The sequence below is a fragment of the Hemitrygon akajei genome, chromosome 3, assembly GCF_048418815.1.
Source record: "Hemitrygon akajei chromosome 3, sHemAka1.3, whole genome shotgun sequence".
Classification (NCBI taxonomy): domain Eukaryota; kingdom Metazoa; phylum Chordata; class Chondrichthyes; order Myliobatiformes; family Dasyatidae; genus Hemitrygon; species Hemitrygon akajei.
This window is the reverse complement of record NC_133126.1, coordinates 29,132,521-29,150,709: the sequence shown is the minus strand read 5'-3', so window position 1 is coordinate 29,150,709 and position 18,189 is coordinate 29,132,521. Positions and strand designations below refer to the sequence as shown.

Genomic DNA, 18,189 nt, shown 5'->3' with positions numbered 1-18,189 from the left:
GCACTGCCTGAGTCAGTAGTGGAGGCAGATACACTAGTGAAATTTAAGAGACTACTAGGCAGGTATATGGAGGAATTCAAGGTGAGGGGTTATATGGGAGACAGGGTTTGAGGGTCAGCACAACATTGTGAGCCAAAGGGCCTGTAATGTGCTGTACTATTCTATGTTCTATGAAACAGTACCGCAGCATAAAAACCAGGACCAACAGGCTCCCAGACAGCTTCTTCCACCAGGCCATCAGACTGATGAATTCATGCTGACACAACTGCATTTCTATGTTATATTGACTCTCCTGTTGTACATAATACATAATATTTATTATAAATTACTATAATTGCACATTTAGACGGAGATGTAATGTAAAGATTTTTACTCTTCATGTACATGAAGGATGTAATAAAGTCAATTCAATTTATTGAGTATGTCTGCAAGAAAATAAATCTCAGGGTTGTATATGGTGTCATGGTAATAACTTTACTTTGAACTTTTGAACTTTTTGAGTGAGGTTCCCCCCCTCCCATTGTAACCAATTTTTATTGGAGCACCATCAAGACCAGCTGTACCACCATCTGGTATGGGAATTGTAAGGCATCTGATCGTAAGTCCCTACAGAGGATTGCAAGAACTGCTGAGAGGATCATTGGCATCTCTCTATTATCATATGCAGGGTCCTTAGCATTGTCAGTGGTCCCTCCCATTCGTCTAACAATCTCTTTGATCCCGTACCATCAGGCAGGAGGTACTGCATTAAGATAGGAACTATTAGGATGGGAAACAGCTTCTTCTCCCAGGCCGTGAGACTGCTGAACACCCTGCCACCACCCATGTATCATCATGCATGTAACACCACTAACATTATACTATTTACTTTTTAACTTGTAAATGCAACTTTTTAATTATTAATTTACTAGTGGTAATATTACTTTATGTGTTGCGTGTGTGAGCTATAGGTACTGTGTTGTGCACTTGTCCAGAGGAATTTTGTCTCATTTGGCGGTATACATGTATACAGTTGAATAACAATAAACGGAACTTGAACTTTCACCTGATCTTTATGGTCTACTTAAGGTGGGAGAGTCTAGGACCAGAAAGCACAGCCTCAGAATAGAAGAGTGTTCCTTTAGAACAGAGATGCGGAGGAATTTTTTAGCCAGAGGGTGGTGAGTCTTTGGAATTCATTACTGTTGAGGCCAAGTCACTGGATACATTTAACGTGGTGGTTGATAGGTTCTTGATTCATAAATGTATTGAAGGTTATGACGATTAGTCAGAAGAATGGTTTTGTGAGGGAAAATGAATCAGCCATGATGGAATGGCGGAGCAGACTTGATGGGCCGGACGGCCTAATTCTGTTCCTTTGTCTTATGGTCTGTCTCGGGAGTAAGAGAATGAGGTAGGAAGCCTCTCTACACTGTAACAATGCAGTCATCTTGTGACTGATAATGTTTTGAGCCTGCCTTTGTCAGATAGTCTTTGTAATACACAATTTTACCCCCTTATTTACTTACTGACTCACTAGGCTAATTCCAGGATGACAGGGTTGTCCCAACAGGAGTTCACTAAAGGAATTGGACCTATGTTTATTCTTTAGAGTTTAGAATATTGAGGGTGATCTTAAGGGATCATAATGGGGTAAATGCTGAGATATTTCCAGCAGAGAGAACGTCTCAAAAGAGGAGATTGCCGTTACAATATAGGTTGGTTATTTAAAACTACTTCTTGCAGAAGGTGGTGAGTGCTTGGAGTTCAGCTGCAATCATACTTGAGTGGTGGGTCAGACTTGAGGGGCTGAGATTTTGTAAAGTAAGATTAGCTTTATTTGTCACGTAGATTAAAACATACAGTGAAAAGTGCCATTAGTGTCAACAACCAACACAGTCTGAGGATGTGTGGGGGCACCCCACAAGTGTTTCCACACGTCTGTGACAACATTGGTGTCTGCCTCTTACTAAACCCAGCCTATATGTTACTGGAATGTGGGGGGAAGCTAGTGCACCTGGAGGGAACCCTACAATCACAAGGAGAACGAGGATGTATGGTCTCATCCCAAAATGTCGGCTGTTTATTCATCTCTATAGATGCTGCCTGACTTGCTGAGTTCCTTCAACACTTTGTGTGTGTTGCTCTGGATTTTATTATCTTGTGAGTCTCTTGTGTTTGCAGGGAGAACATACAAACTCCTTACAGACAATGGTGGGAACTGAACCCTGAGTGTTGGTGCTGGAAAGAGTTTTGCTAGCTGCCCTATCCTATTCCTGCTCCTCTTATCTTAAATTCCTACATTGCTAGGTTGCTTCTTGGCAGCTGGGGCAGGCGCTCTTTTCCAGTCTCCCGCCCTTTCCCTTGAAGTAGTTTCAAGTACTTTCTCCTCAATATGTCATTTGTGCAGTCAGTGGAACGTTCAGGTTGCAACATGCCGTGGACACTGGCTGAGCTTTCAATGATCAGAGCAGGACCACTCAGACATAACGGCCGCTGCTTCCTTCCGAAAGAAAACATTGCATGGATCGGGTTACACGCAGGGAACTTACTGGCCAATGTCACGCACTGTGGTTTGATTAAATTCCTTCCGTTACAGTGCATTTACCCTATCTGGGAAAGAAAGACAATCTAGCCCATCTATGCCTCCCATAATTTCATAGACAACTATGAGATCTCCCCTCTGCCAAGTAAAAATAGTCCATATTTGTCCAACTTCTACTAACTCATACCGTCTAATCTAGACAGCATCCTTGTCAACTTTTTCTACACCCAATCCAAAGCCTCCACGTCCTTCCTGTAATGGGGCACACAGTGCAGCCTAACCAAAGTTTTATGTAGCTCCAATGCGACTTCCTTATCCTCCTTCTCAATGCTCAGCTTCTTTACCACTTTAACCCCTCCTGCACCCACTCTATTCCTCTCCTTGTCTCACATCCGTGTGTTTCTCTCTCTTTCTCTCCCCCTCTCTCTCCCCTCTCTGACCCCCTTTCCCTTCCCCCTCTCCTTTTCTCTTTCCCTTTCTGTTTCTCCCTCTATCCATCCCTTGCCCACTGTTCCTCTGTGTTTCTCTCTCCCCTCTTCCTCACTCTCTCTCCCTCACCCCTCTTCCTCTCTCTCTCCCCTCTTCTTCTCTCTCTCTCACCCCTCTTCCTCTCTCTCCCCTCTCTCTCTCTCTCACCCCTCTTCTTCTTCCTCCCCTCTTCCTCTCTCTCCTCTTTCTCTCTCTCCCCTCTCTACCCCCTTTCCCTTCCCCTCTTCTTCTCTCTCCTCTTTCTCTCTCTCCCCTCTCTACCCCCTTTCCCTTCCCCTCTCTCCTTTTCTCCCTCTATCCATCCCTTGCCCACTGTTCCTGTCTCTCTCTCCCCCCTTCCTCACTCTCTCTCTCACCCCTCTGTGCTCTCTCTCCCTCTCTCACTCTCCTCTTCCTCTCTCCCTCACTCCTCTTCCTCTCTCTCTCACCCCTCTTCCTCTCTCTCTCCCCTCCTCTCTCTCCCTCACCCCTCTTCCTCTCTCTCCCCTCACCCCTCTTCCTCTCTCCCCTCTTCCTCTCTCTCTCCTCTTTCTCTCTCTCCCCTCTCTGCCCCCCTTTTCCTTCCCCTCTCTCCTTTTCTCTCCCTCTATCCATCCCTTGCCCACTGTTCCTGTCTCTCTCTCCCCCCTTCCTTGCTCTCTCTCCCTCACCCCTCTTCCCCCCTCTCTCTCCCTCACCCCTCTTCCCCTCTCTCTCTCCCTCACCCTCTTCCCCTCTCTCTCTCCCCCCTCTTCCTCTCTCTCTTTCACCCCTCTGTGCTCTCTCTCACTCTCCTCTTCCTCTCTCTCCCAGCCCTCTTGCTCTCCCTCACCCCCTCCCTCTCTCCCTCTCCCTTCCTCTCTCTCTCTCCCCCACCCCTTCCTCTCTCTATCCCCATCTTTCTTACAGCCCACTTCCCCTCTCTCCTCATCCCTTTCTTCCTCTCTCTCCCTCCCTCTCTCTCACCCCCCCCCCCCCCACATAGATAAATTAGATAAATAGGAATCCTTTCTGTACACAATGCACAGTTAGTGCTGCTGAGAGCAGCTTGTCCGGGGAGTTAATGATTACACAACTCACTGGCAATGGGTTACACAGCAACTCGGCAAACAGAGGGAGCAAGTGAGGGAGGGAGGGAACCTGGGTCAACTCGAGTTATCAGGTGATGGCATTGACTTTGGCTAGGATGGAGTATTTAGTAGCCACTGCAGAGTTCCCACTCTTGCTCCATTGTCTGCCTAGGCTTTGTATGCCCAGTGTTATCAGGGACTAATTTAATACAATCAGGGCAGGAACCTGTGAGCGGGTTTCCTGTCAGTCAGGTGGACAGCAAATGCAGGCAATCACAGATCAAAAGAAAGTGGCGTGTGGAATTTGTGATGTGGGGTATGGGTGTGGTGCGCTGGCTCCAAGCTATTGCATTTATCCTGTTCACATCTCTCAATCAACTGACTCTCCCCAACCCAAATTAAAGTCAAACTGGAAGAGGTTGATTCCTTTATAGTATATGTGCAGAGTTAAACACTTAAATGAAGCAGTAAACCTTCACTGGGCTGTTGTGTGCTGCCTTTCTCAGGCTCTAGACAGATTCAAATTCAGATTCAATTAGTTATCACATGTACTGTACATTGAAACATACAGTGAAATGTGCCATCTTAGTTAGCAACCAACACAACGTCAGGATATGCAGGGCAGTGGGGGGGGGGGGGGGGGGGTAGCCTGCAAGTGTTTCCACACATTCCAGTGCAAACATGGCATATCTACAATGTTTAGCAGAACAGCAACAAAACAAGCTCCTTCCCTGCTCCCACCCAATCTCACACACAGACAGTCCTCTAACCCCAGTATAGGCTGACTCTGGGCCTTCAGCCTCCATGGGATTCACAAACATCGGGCCTCTGATTTCCCCATCGACCTGCAAACCCTGGACTTCAGCCAATGGGCTTCGACCTCCGGACTTCCCGACTGACCCGATTGAAACACTTGAGGTCCCCTTAACTTTAGAGGAAAGTCTACATTTATGGTATCAACACCCTCCCAAATAATTTTGGAGTGTAGTCACTGAAGGGAAAAAAACAGCCAATTTTACACAATAGAGTCTACAGATGCTGTAAGTCTTGAGTGATGCATAGAAAATGCTGCAGCAGTCTATGTTTTGGGTTGAGACCCTTCATCCGGCCACAAGCAACAATCTGAAAACTGACCTGTTAATCTATTTTTAGTGTTGTTGGTCAAAGAACAAAACCATTACCCAAACACCAGGGGGACTGTCTCTGGGTTTTACTGAGGTTGTGGTTAGGATTCCACTTTCTAAAGGTCAGTGGCTGAATTGTTTGGGGTTTTAATGACAATGATCAGATTTGCCCGTGAATATGAGAGCTGCTCTCAGACCCACTTCCCCTATGTCTAAAATGTTTTAACACGCAATCCATTCCAGTTGCTGCTTGTAATCCATGTACACACAGGCCCATCAGTCTAACAGATCTGACATGCACACACTCCCTCTCCAGCCCCTTCAGGGCAATAGTCCATAAATGTTTTATGGGCTATGCATGTGTTACCTGCCTGTGGGCTCTGTCACAAGCAGTGCATGACTGAAGTGTAGTCTTAACCTAATATGTGCTGTACTTGCAGCTACACGTTGCATCGGTGTAATAGTACGGCTCTCTCAGGGGACGGATGGAATGGTAAGCGTGTAGGAGGAGCTGGGCGGTAGGATGTGGAATTGCAGAGAGAGAGATGGAGCCATTCAGGGAGGGAGGGATGGGAGTAAGGCCATTGAATCTCAACAATTTGTATCAATGCACCTTGTCTGGATACTTCACAGCTGCGTATGGCAACTGTTCTGCCCCTTACCACTAGAAACGGCAGAGGGTTGTAGACGCAGCTCAGTACATCATGAAACTAATCCTAATGGAGCCTGAAATTTCGACTGTTTATTCTCCTTTATAGATGCTGCCTAACCTGCTGAGTTCTACAAGGATGTTATAGTGCTATACAGCACAGAAATCACACCCTTCAACCTTGTAATTTAAGACATGGTTTGATAGATTTTCTTGAATAGCAGGCGAATTAAGGATTATGAGGAACAGGCAGGTAGGTGGAGCTGAGTCTATGGCCAGATCAGCCATGTTCTTATTTAGTGGCAGAGCAGGCTGGATGGGCCGGATGGCTGACTCCTGCTCCTGTTTCTTGTGTTCTTTTGTAACTTGTCCATGCTGAGCAAGTTGCCAAACTGAGCTAGTCGCATTTGCCTCTGTTTGACTCATATCCCTTTTAATCTTTCCTATCCCTGTACCTGTCTAAATGTCTTTAAATGTCGTAACTGTTCCAGCCTATACAACTTCCTCTAGCAGTTTGAAACAGGCACTGTAGGGCTTGAGTTACAAGAAAAAGCTGGATGAGCTGGGACTGTTTTCCCTCTTAGCATACGAGGCTGGGAGTTGATCGTGCTGAGGTTTATAAAATTATGAAGGTCCATAGATAAGGAGCATGGTCACAGTCTCTTTCCCAGGGCAGGAGAGTCTAAAACTAGAGAGCATAGAATCAGAATCAGGTTTATTATCACTGACATACGGTCCTGTGCATGTAAAATTACTGTAAAGCGAAGATGCTTTCAAAGGTGATGAACTGAAAAGTTTCTAAATATCAAAAAAAATTAGTATAAGGAGCAGTGAACAGTAAAACAACTACCGTACATCAAATCAATATTTGGTGTCACCACACTTTACATTTAAAACTGTATCATTTCTCTTTGGTACATTGTGCAGTTTTATTAGAAAATCGTCTGTTCCATGCATCTTGGAGAACTAGCCATAAATCTGCAGACTTTGGCTGTCTCGCGTGCTTCTGTTTCTCCCAATAATTCCAGACAGCCTCGATGGTGTTGAGATCAGGGCTCTGTGGAGGCCATGCCAACTGAAACCATGTAAAAAATCTAGGGTGCCTAAGACTTTTGGACAGTATTGTATATTGTAAAATTTATTGTTTCGCAACAGCATTGCACTGCAATACTTTAAATTACAATAAGAATATATAATAAATAAATAAATAATGCAAAAAAAAAAGAATTAGGAAGATCTTGAGGTTAATTTTAGGTGAAGGGAAAGATTTAAATAGGACCTAAGGGACAAGTTCGCCACTCAGAGGGTGGGAGGGAGAGGTGGTATAGGAAATGAACTGCCAGAGAGGGTGGGAGCAGCGAGTGGAATTATACACACAATAGGAACATTTTAGAGGGATATGGGCCAAATGCAGGCAAATGGGACTAGGTCAGGTAGGCAACTTAGTGTAGATATGATGGGCGGCAGGGTCTGTTTTCATGCTGAGTAGCTCTATGACTCTTATGGAAAAATAGATTAAACAGGCTCAGCTTGTCTCTGCTGAAATTTAGCTGAGTTGAGGTACGTGCAATTTTGAAGAATCTTGATGGAGCATGGAGAGGATATTTCCTCTTGTTGGAAAATCTGAAAATAGTGGTTGTTGTTTAAAATTAAGGGGGTCACATTTAAAATTGAGGTGAAGTATTAATCCCCATCTCCCCCCCCCCCCGAGAGCTGCACTACTTTGCAACTCTCTTCAACAAAGGATGATTTTAACAGAGTCTGAATATTTTTAAGATGCAAGTAGATAGAGAGTTATTAGAGGTAATGAGAATTCAGATTTGTGGCTAGTAAATTAGTTTATTATTGTTACGTTTTCCAAAGTAAAAAGTTTGTTTTGCGTACTGTTTATGCAGATCAAATCATTACACAGTACAGTGAATAGTATAAGATCAAAGCAGAGTGCAGAATAACATGTTGCATTTACTGACAAAATGCAGTGCAGGTTGATAGTAAGTCATTAAATATTAAGATTAACTTTATTTGTCTCACATCCAGTACATCGAAACATTGAAACATACAGTGATGTACATCGTTTGCATCAATGATCAAGTATGTGCTGGAATCAGATTGCAAGTGTCACCATGCTTCTGTCACCAAGATAGCGTGCCCACAACTTACTAACCCTAACCCATAAGATTTTGGAATATGAGAGGAAGCTGGACTACCTGGCGGAAACCCACACAGTCATGGGGAGAATGTACAAGCTCCTTACAGACTTCCGCAGGAACTGACTCCTGATTGTTGGTGCCGTAAAGTGTTAGGTTAACTGCTGAACAAAACCAAAACCATGGTATTGATTGTGGACTTCAGGAAGGGGAAATCAAGGGAACACACACCAGTCCTCATCAAGGAATCAGTGAGCAGTTTGAAGTTCTTAGGTGTCAAAGTCTCTCAAGTTTTATCCTGAGCCATTGATGCAATTACAGAGGAAGTGCAACGTGACTATAGGAGTTTGAGGTAACTTGGTGTATCATGGAGAGCATTCTGACTGGTTGCATCACCACCTGGTATAGAGGGGCCACTGCACGGGACTGGAAAAAGCTGCAGAAAATTGCCAGCTTGGGCAGCTCCATCATGGGCACTATCTCCCCAGCTTTGAGAACAGTTTCGAAATGCAATGCCTCAAAAAGGTGGTATCTGTCATTAAGGACCCCCATCACCCAGGACATCCTTTCTCATTGCTACCATCAAGGAGGTGGTACAGGGGCCTCAAAACATAGTTTAGGAACAGCTTCTTCCCCTCAGCCATAAGATTTCTGAACGGATAATGAACCCATGTATGCTACCTCACTATTTCTTTTCTTTTTTTGCTCTCTTTTTGCACTACTTATTTAACTTATGTTTTATATGCAGTATACATACATACTTTATATATACTATTGTAAATTATAGATTTTTAATTATATATTGCAATGTACTGCTGCTGCAAAACAACAAATTTCACGATGTGCTAGTGAAATATTAAACCTGATTGTGATGTAAACATTACTATGAGTTATGAATAAATAAATAGTGTGAAAGAGAAACAGTGAGGTAGTGTTCATGGACCATTCCAAACCACATTTGGACAGGTGTAAGGGAAGAAACTGTTCCTAAAATGTTGAGTGTAGGTTTCAGGTCACTGTACCTCCGCCCTGAATGCAGTAAAGAGAAAAGGGCATGTACCAGATAGTGAGGGATGCTGCCTTATTGAGGCACCATCTCCTGAAGATATCCTTGAAGGTGGGGAGGGTTGTACTCATGATGATGCTGGCTAAATCTGCAATTTTAGTCTGGTCTAAGTCACGATGATGCTACTTGCAATCCTGTGCATTGTACTGGAATCTGAGGGGCACAGTGGTTTATTCCTGCACTTAATTTCCTGAACTGGAATCTGAAGGCAGTGAGCATCATGCTATTATAGCACCAGCGACCCGGGTTCTATCCTGCTGCTGACTGTAAGGAGTGTCTATGTTCTTCCTGTGACCGCGTGTGATTCCTCCGGGTGTTCCGGCTTCCTCCCACGTTGCAGTGCCATACAGGTTGGTAGGTTAATTGGTTACTGTGATCACCAGCACATCCTCGCTGATTTGATTTGATGCAGATGATGTGTCTCACTGTTTCGATGTACACATGACAAATAAAGCTAATCGGTATCTAGTCTGAATCTTTAATTGGGAGGTGTGGGCCCGTTAAGCCAGAAGGCCCTGTTACGGTGCTGTATCTCTAAGTAAATACAAATAAAATTCTTGGCTGCTTTATATGTTCCCTTACTTTGTCTCTCTACCTGACGCGCTCTCCTCACCACCAGTGATCACCCTCCTTAATTGGTAGTATTGCTCTGTACTGCAAGGCTGTTTTCAGACTCAGTGCGATTGGTGTTAATGGGAATGGAATGTTCTCTATTTTTAATCAGAACAATACACAGTGAATGCTCCAATATGAGAATTGGGAATGGTGATGGAGTGATTAGATCTTTTGCTATTTGAACTTCCTCTCACAGCTAAATAGCTTCACATGATCTGGCTGGCCTCACCATGAAAAGACTTGTCTTAAGCAGAAGTATGTGGTGGGATGAGCTCTTGGCTTGCAGATGAGCTTGCAAATTTTGGATGGGTGGCGGTGAGGGAAGAAGCCACTGTAGGGCAGCGAGTAAAGAGGTGATGAAACGTATGGGGCTTGACAAAAGAGTTTTGGATATGTGGTTGGACATAAATGGATGTTCGGAGACATATTAGAGTGATAGCAGAGAAGGAAATAAATACAGTTGATGATTCACAGGATTTGGCTTTGCATGTCATCTGTGGCATAAGATACTGTATATTTAAAAATCATAGAATAAACAGAAGTTGAGCTTTTTATGCCCTGTTTATTTCCAGTTTGATTAGGAGTGACATAATATCATAGTGGTTAGTGTAAAGCTTTACAGCGCCAAAGATCAGAAGTTGCTGACTGCAAGGAGTTTGTGTGTTCTCTCTGTGACCATGTGGGTTTCCTATGGGTGCTCTGATTCTCTTCCTCATTCCAAAGACGTACAGGTTAAGGTTAGTAAATGGTGGGCTTGCTATGTTGGTGCCGGAAGCATGGCGATACTTGTGGGCCATTTGTGTTGGTTGTTTATGTAAATAACCCATTTCACTGTATGCTTTGATGTACATGTGACAAATAAAGATAATTTAATCTAATCCATTTACCCATCCCATTCCTGTGACCAGAGGACTGGAAAATTGCAAATGTCACCCCACTCTTTAAGAAAGGAGAAAGGCAGCAGAAAGGAATATAGACCAGTTAGCCTGACCTCAGTGGTTGGGAAGATGTTAGAGACAATTATTAAGGATGAGGTGATGGAGTACTTAGTGACACAGGACAAGATAGGTCAAAGTCAGCATAATTTCCTTCAGGGGAAATCCTGCCTGACAAATCTGTTGGAATTCTTTGAGGACAAGTAGGATAGATAAAGGGGATGCAGTGGATGTTGTGTATTTGGACTTTCAGAAGGCCTTTGACAAGATGCCACACATGAGGCTGCTTACCAAGTTAAGAGCCCATGGTATTACAGGAAAGTTACTAACATGTTGGAGCATTGGCTGATTGGTAGGAGGTAGCAAGTGGGAATAAAAAGATCCTTTTCTGGTTGGCTGCCAGTGACTAGTGGTGTTCCGCAGGGGTCGGTGTTGGGGCCACTTCTTTTTATGCTGTATATCAATGATTTAGATGATGGAATAGTTGGCATTGTTGCCAGGTTTGCAGATGATACGAAGATTGGTGGAGGTTAAGGTAGTGTTGAGGAAGTAGGTTGAGGCTGCAGAAGGACTTAGACAGATTAGGAGAATGGGCAAGAAAGTGGCAAATGAAATACAATGTTGGAAAATGCATGGTCATGCACTTCAGTAGTAGAAATAAATGTAAGGACTGTTTTCTAAACGGGAGAAAATCTAGGAATCTAAGATTCAAGATTCAAAAACCTTATTGTCATTCTAACCGTACATCAGCTCTGCAGGGCAGAATGAGACAGCGTTTCCCAGGAGCAGTGCAATCATAACATGACAAACACAACACTAAATAATAAACATAACAATAAATAGTAAAACACAACAGCCACATGTCAGTTAAAAACAAGTTATAAGTGTCCAGTGTAAGTTAAAAGTGTCCAAAGCAGAGTCAGGTAGAGCAGCTATTTAGCAGTCTGACTGCCTGTGGGAGGAAGCTGTTTAGTAGCCTTGTGGTTTTAGTTTTGATGCTCCTGTAATGTTTACCTGATGGCAGAAGAACAAACAGTTCATGGAGAGGGTGTGAGGGGTCTTTAATGATGTACCGTGTCTTCTGGAGGCTTCGACTCTGAAAGAAATCTTGGACAGAAGGTAGGGAGACCCCAATAACCTTCTCTGCTCCCCTAACCACCCTCTGCAAGGCTTTTTTGTCGGCAGCACTGCAGCTGGAGTACCAGGTTGTGATGCAAAAGGTCAGCACGCTCTCAACCACGCCTCTGTAGAATGTAGTTAAGATGTTAGTGGGGAGTGATGCTTGTTTAAGCTTCCTCAGAAAGTGTAATCTCTGCTGGGCCTGTTTCACAATCCCAGTGGTGTTCCTGGACCAGGTGAGATTGTCTGAGATCTGCACCCCAAGGAACTTGATGTTTTCCACTCTCTCCACTGTGGAGCCAAGATGCAAAGGGACTTGGGAGTCCTTGTGCAGAACACGCTGACGATGAACTTGCAGGTTGAGTCGTTGGTGAGGAAGGCAAATGCCATATTAGCATTCATTTCAAGAGGTCTAGAATACTAGAGCAATGATGTGATGCTGAGGCACTGATGAGGCCTCACCTTGAGTATTGTGAACGATTTAAGGCCCCTCATCTTAGAAAAGATGTGCTGGCATTGGAGAGGGTCCAGAGGAGGTTTACAAGGATGATTCCAGGAATGAAAGGACTCTCATACGAGGAACGTTTGATAGCTCTGTGTCTGTACTCACTGGAATTCAGAAGGATGGGGGGAGGGGGGGGGATCTCATTGAAACCTTTCGAATGTTGAAAGGCCTAGACAGAGCAGATCTGGAAAGGATGTTTCCCATGATGGGAAAGTCTAGGACAAGAGGGCACATCCTCAGGATAGAGGCACGCCTTTCAAAACAGGGATGTGGAGAATTTTCTTTAGCCAAAGGGTGGTGAATTTGTGGAATTTGTTGCCACTTGCAGCTGTGGAGGCCAGGTCGCTGTGTGTATTTAAGGCAGAGATTGACAGGTTCTTAATTGAACACAGCATCAAAGGTTACGGGGAGAAGACCGGGAACTGGGTTGAGAAGGAGAAAAAAAGGATCAGTCATGATTGAATGGCGAAGCAGACTCGATGGGCCAGATGGCCTTGTTCTGCTCCCATGTCTTATGGTTTTATGGGCGCTTCATTTTCCTCTCTATTTAATCTCATCTCACTGTCACTCTCTTTCACACACTTTGTCACACTCTCTCACACACTCAGTCACTCTCTCTCACACTGTCACTCTCTCACACACTGTCACTCTCTCTCACACTGTCACTCTCTTTCACACACTTTGTCACACTCTCACACACTCACTCTCTCTCACACACACTCTCTCACACACACTCTCTCTCACACACTGTCACTCTCTCACACACTGTCACTCTCTCTCATACAGTCACTCTCTCACACACTGTCACTCTCATACAGTCACTCTCTCTCACACACACTGTCACACTCTCACACACACTTTGTTACACTCTCACACACACAGTCACTCTCTCACACACTCAGTCACTCTCACACACTGTCACTCTCTCTTACAGTCACTCTCTCTCACACACTGTCACACTCTTCTCACACTGTCACTCTCTCTCACACACACTTTGTTACACTCTCACACACACAGTCACTCTCTCACACACTCAGTCACTCTCACACACTGTCACTCTCTCTTACAGTCACTCTCTCTCACACACTGTCACACTCTCTCACACACTGTCACACTCTTCTCACACTGTCACTCTCTCTCACACACACTTTGTTACACTCTCTCACACACTGTCACTCTCTCACACACTGTCACACTCACACACACAGTCACTCTCTCTCACACACACTTTGTTACACTCACACACACAGTCACTCACACACTGTCACTCTCACACACACAGTCACTCTCACACACTGTCACTCTCACACACTGTCACACTCTCTCACACACTGTCACTCTCTCTCACACACTATCACTCTCTCACACACTCACTCTCTCTCTCACACTGTCACTCTCTCACACACACTGTCACTCTCTCTCACACATGTTGTTACACTCTCTCACACACACTTTCACTCTCACACACACATTCCCTCTCTGTCATTTTCTCATTCACATGCTAGAATTCCCTCGCCTTTTCCAGTTAGGCAAAGCTCCCTCACAACATCATCATCTTCCATGTTGATGGAATCAATATAGCACCCCTCTCTTTCCCGGTGTACTGATTTGCCATTATCTTCCTGCAGTGTCATTGCTTTTCACCAGAATCTCATTCAGTAATATTCATAATAGGTTTTTTTTTGTATGGCAAATTCTACACAGTGGCACTGATAGAATTTTTTTAGCCATGACTGGTCAGTTTTATTCCTTAGACTTCTGGGTCCCAGAAGCTGTAAACTACAGCAAGCTTTCACATTCACATGCCCACTGCCTCCTCTCACTCCCTCCCCAACCACCATGACGCCTTTCTGTAAAATCAAGCAACCGTAGAAAACATTTTATCTGTATTGCACAAGAGAAATTACGTAGCTGCTGGCAATCCAAAGTAACACATAAAAAATGCTGGGGGAACTCAGCAGTTCAGGCAACATGGGTGAATAAATAGTTGACATTAATGTTTCATGCTGAGACCCTTTATCAGGACAGGAAAGGAAGGGGAAAGATGCCAGAATAAGTGGCGGGAGGGGAAGGAGGACTAATAGAAGGTGATAGGTGAAGCCAGGTAGGAGGGGAGAGTGGACCACGGGAAAAAGGGAAGAAGGGAGAGCACCCAGGGTAGGTGATAAGGCAGGTGATGGGAAGAGATCAGCAGCCAGGATTGGGATTAGAAGAAGAGGGAAGAGAGAAGTTAAAAAATTACGGGAAAGAGAAATCAATATTCGTGTCATCAGATTGGAGGCTACCTATTCAGAATATGAAGTGTTGCTCCTCACCCTAAGAGTTGCCTGCTCACCGTGGTCCAACATGTTGGAACGAGAATGAGGATAAGGACTAAAATAGTTAGCCGCCAGGAACTCTGCTTTTGGCGGATAGAGCGGAGGCGTTTGTCAAAGCAGTCCTCCAGTCTACATTGGGTCTTACCAATGTAGAGGAGGCTGTATCAGGTATAATAGACAACCCCAACAGATTCGTGGGTGGAAGTGCTGCTTCGGGGCCCTGAGTGGAGGTGAGGTGAGGCAGGAGGTGAAAGGGCAGCTGTAGCATTTCTATGTTGCAGCTGCTCTGCCCACAAATGCAAGAAACCACAGTGCGTTGTGGACACAGCTCAGCACGTCACACAAAGCAGCCATGCCTCCATGGACTCTGTCTACATATCCCACTGCCTTGGTAAAGCGGCCAGCATACTCAAAGATCCCTCCCATCCCAGACATTCCCTCTCCTCTCATCTCCCATTGGGCAGAAGGTACAAAAGTTTGAGAACACAAACCACCAGGCTCAAGGACGCTTCTATCCCACTATTATAAAACCATTGAATGGACCTCATGTATGATAAAGATGAACACTTGACCTCACAATCTACTTCGCACCTTATCATCTACCTTCGCTGCACTTTCTTTATAATTGTAACTCCAACATTATATTCTGTATTCTCATATTGCTTTTCCCTTGTACTACTTTAATATATTTGAAATGATTTGTATGGATGGCACACAAAACACCATTTTTCACTGTACCTCATACATGCGATTATAATAAATTAATTCCAAGTAGCAATTGCCATACGTCATCACAGGAGGCTATTGGCTCCATTTATGGTAGCTGTATGGTAGAACTGTGTAATGAATTGCTGTGTAATTAACTTGATGAAGGATCTCAGCCTGAAACATCGACTGTTTATTCCTCTTTATAGATGCTGTCTGACCTGCTCAAATCCTCCAGAATTTGGTGTGCGGTGCTCAGGATTTCCAGTATCTGCAGCATCTCTTGTGTGTAATTACTTTGACTGCTCCTTTCCTCCCCATTCCCTTCTTCCTGATAATCTAGGGCAGTACGGTAGTGGAACAGTTAGCTTTACACTTTACAGCACCAGCAATTGCGGCTCAACTCCCATCGCTGTCTGACGAGTTTGTGCATTCTTCCTGTGACCTCATGGTTTTCCTCCAGGTGCTCTGGTTCCCTCCCGCATTCCAGATACCGGGATAAGTTAAAGGAGCTAGTTGCTGAGAGGGTGGGAAAAGTTCATTCATTCCTCAGTGTTGGATCTGGTGATATTGATACAGTTTTGCTGTTGTTATTGTTGCTGCTTGCATTGTTCTGCTGAACATTGTGAACATGCTGTGTTGGCAGTGGAATGTGTGGTAACACTTGTGGGCTGCCTGCAGCACATCCTTGGGTTGTGTTGATTTTAGCACAAACAATGCATTTCGCTGTATGTTTTGATATACATGTGATAAATAAATCTGAATCTTATCCATTTCCCTACTGAAGGCACGTTCATGTTGTATCCATTTTCACGACCCTTTCTGTCAGTATGTTACAGGACAATTCCTAGTGTTAGTGATTTGACAGTTCTGAACTGAAACTAAGTCCATACGGAATAGTTTACCAAACTTCACTCCTTTTATTTTTTTACTTCAGCAGGTGGCTGTATCTAACATGGATTTACTAAGCAGGATTCACACAAAAAGTTGCAACTGAAACTACAGCGAATGTGCTTGCCTGCTCATTTGTGAGATAGTGTATCTAATGATTCTGAGCTCCCCGCGCATGTTGGTTTCTGAAACATATCTTTTTCTGTTGTTTACAGAACGGTGTCCGGAAGGAATGGGACTTCATGAAAACACATGACAGGTGAATTTCTCTTGGAATGCCATTTGGCATTGTCTGCACCCACAGCCGTCAGCACACCTTTTCCTCTGGTGATGTATAATTTAGATAAATGTTTCTTTCCTAATTACCATCACGTATGTTGCCTCTGGATGCCAAACCCCTCCCAACTAGCTTCTCTCATCCTGTAATCATGTCATCAGCTGCTCTGGAATATTTGCTCATGGTCCCTAATTTTGATTCTAAACAGAGTATTAGAATCATAGAGCACTACAGCACAGAAACAGGCCCTTTGGCCCTTCTAGTCTGTACAAAAATGTTACTCTGCCTACTCCCATCTACCCGCACCTGGACCATAGCCCTCCATACTGCTCACATCTATGTACTTAACCAAACTTCTCTTAAATTTTGAAATCAAACCCACACCCACCACTTAAGCAGGCAGCTTACACCAACCTCTAAGTGAAGAAGTTTCCCCTCATGTGCCCCTTAAGTATTTCACCTTTCACCCTTAACCTTTGGCCTCAATTCGGTTTCATCCAACCTCAGTGGAAGAAGCCATTAATTCTATCTACACCCCTTATAATTTTGTGTCCATTTATCAAATCTCATGTCATTCTCCTATGCTCCAGAGAATAGTCCTAATCTATTCAGTCTTTCCCGATAATTCAGGTCCTCAGCATCCTTGTAAGTTTTCTCTCTACTATTTCAATCTTATTGGGATCTTTCCTAGGTCAGTGACCAGAACTGCACATGATACTCCAACTTTGGTCTCACCAATGTCTTCCACAATTTCAACATAACATCTCAACTCCTGTATCCAATACTTTGATTTATGAAGGCCAGTGTGCTAAAAAGGAGTGTTTAGAGTCGTCGTGCCGTACAGCACAGAAGCAGGCCCAACACAGGTTCCATTTTTGGGTCTCATAGGAACCTTGTACACCTGGATTTCAGGGTGTATCTTCAGGGTTGAAGCAAGAGTTTTTCAATGGAAATTGAGAAGTCTGCAAATTCTTCTGTCAGGAAAACAAAATAATTAGACATATTAACCAGAGATGCGTCCCCTAATCTTTTAAAAGCTGATAGTAATGGATTGTTATTCCCAAAGGAAGAGAGCCAAACAGCATGGAAACAGACCCTTTTCCTAATTGGTCATGCTGCCAATGATTCCCATTTGCCAGCATTTGGCCCTTATCCTTTTCTATCCACGTGCCTTTTAAAAGTTATTAATGTACCTTCCTCAACCACTTTCTCTGGCAGCTCTTTTCATACAGATCATAAGACATAGGAGTAGAATTAGGCCTTTCAGACCGTCGAGTCTGCTCCGCCATTCTATCATGCCTAATCCCAGATTCCATTCAATCCCATACACTTGCCCTCTCACCAAGTCCTTTGATGCCCTGACCAAACAGGAAACTATCCACTTCTGCCTTAAGTATACCCACGGACTTGGCCTCTACTCTACCGCAGAGCATTCCACAGATTCACTACACTCTGGCTAAAAGAAATTCCTCCTTACCTCTGTTTTAAAAGGCCACCACCCCAGTTTTGAGGCTGTTCCCTCTAGTGCTGGATACCCGCACCATAGGAAACATTCTCTTCACATCCACCCTCTCTGGTCCTTTCAACATTCAGTAGGTTTCAATGAGACCCCCCTGCTTTCTTCTAAATTCCAGTGAGTACAGGCCCAAAGCTGCTAAACACTCCTCATATGTTAACCCTTTCATTCCTGGATCATCCTGGTGAACTTCCTCTGGGGTCCCTCCAATGACAACACATCCTTTTTGAGATATGGAGACCAAAACTGTTGACAATACT

At 44.2% G+C, this 18,189-nt stretch overlaps 1 protein-coding gene across 6 annotated transcripts in view; it reads left to right on the top strand.

The window, feature by feature from the left end:
* Window positions 1–18,189, top strand: part of nudt14 (nudix (nucleoside diphosphate linked moiety X)-type motif 14) — a 136,449-nt gene that overhangs the window by 65,188 nt on the left and 53,072 nt on the right. For all 6 annotated transcript variants that reach the window (XM_073039433.1, XM_073039434.1, XM_073039436.1 and 3 more), the window contains one exon: window positions 16,352–16,395. In XM_073039433.1, the coding sequence (XP_072895534.1) occupies window positions 16,352–16,395 (44 nt within the window). The remainder of the gene's footprint in view (window positions 1–16,351; window positions 16,396–18,189) is intronic.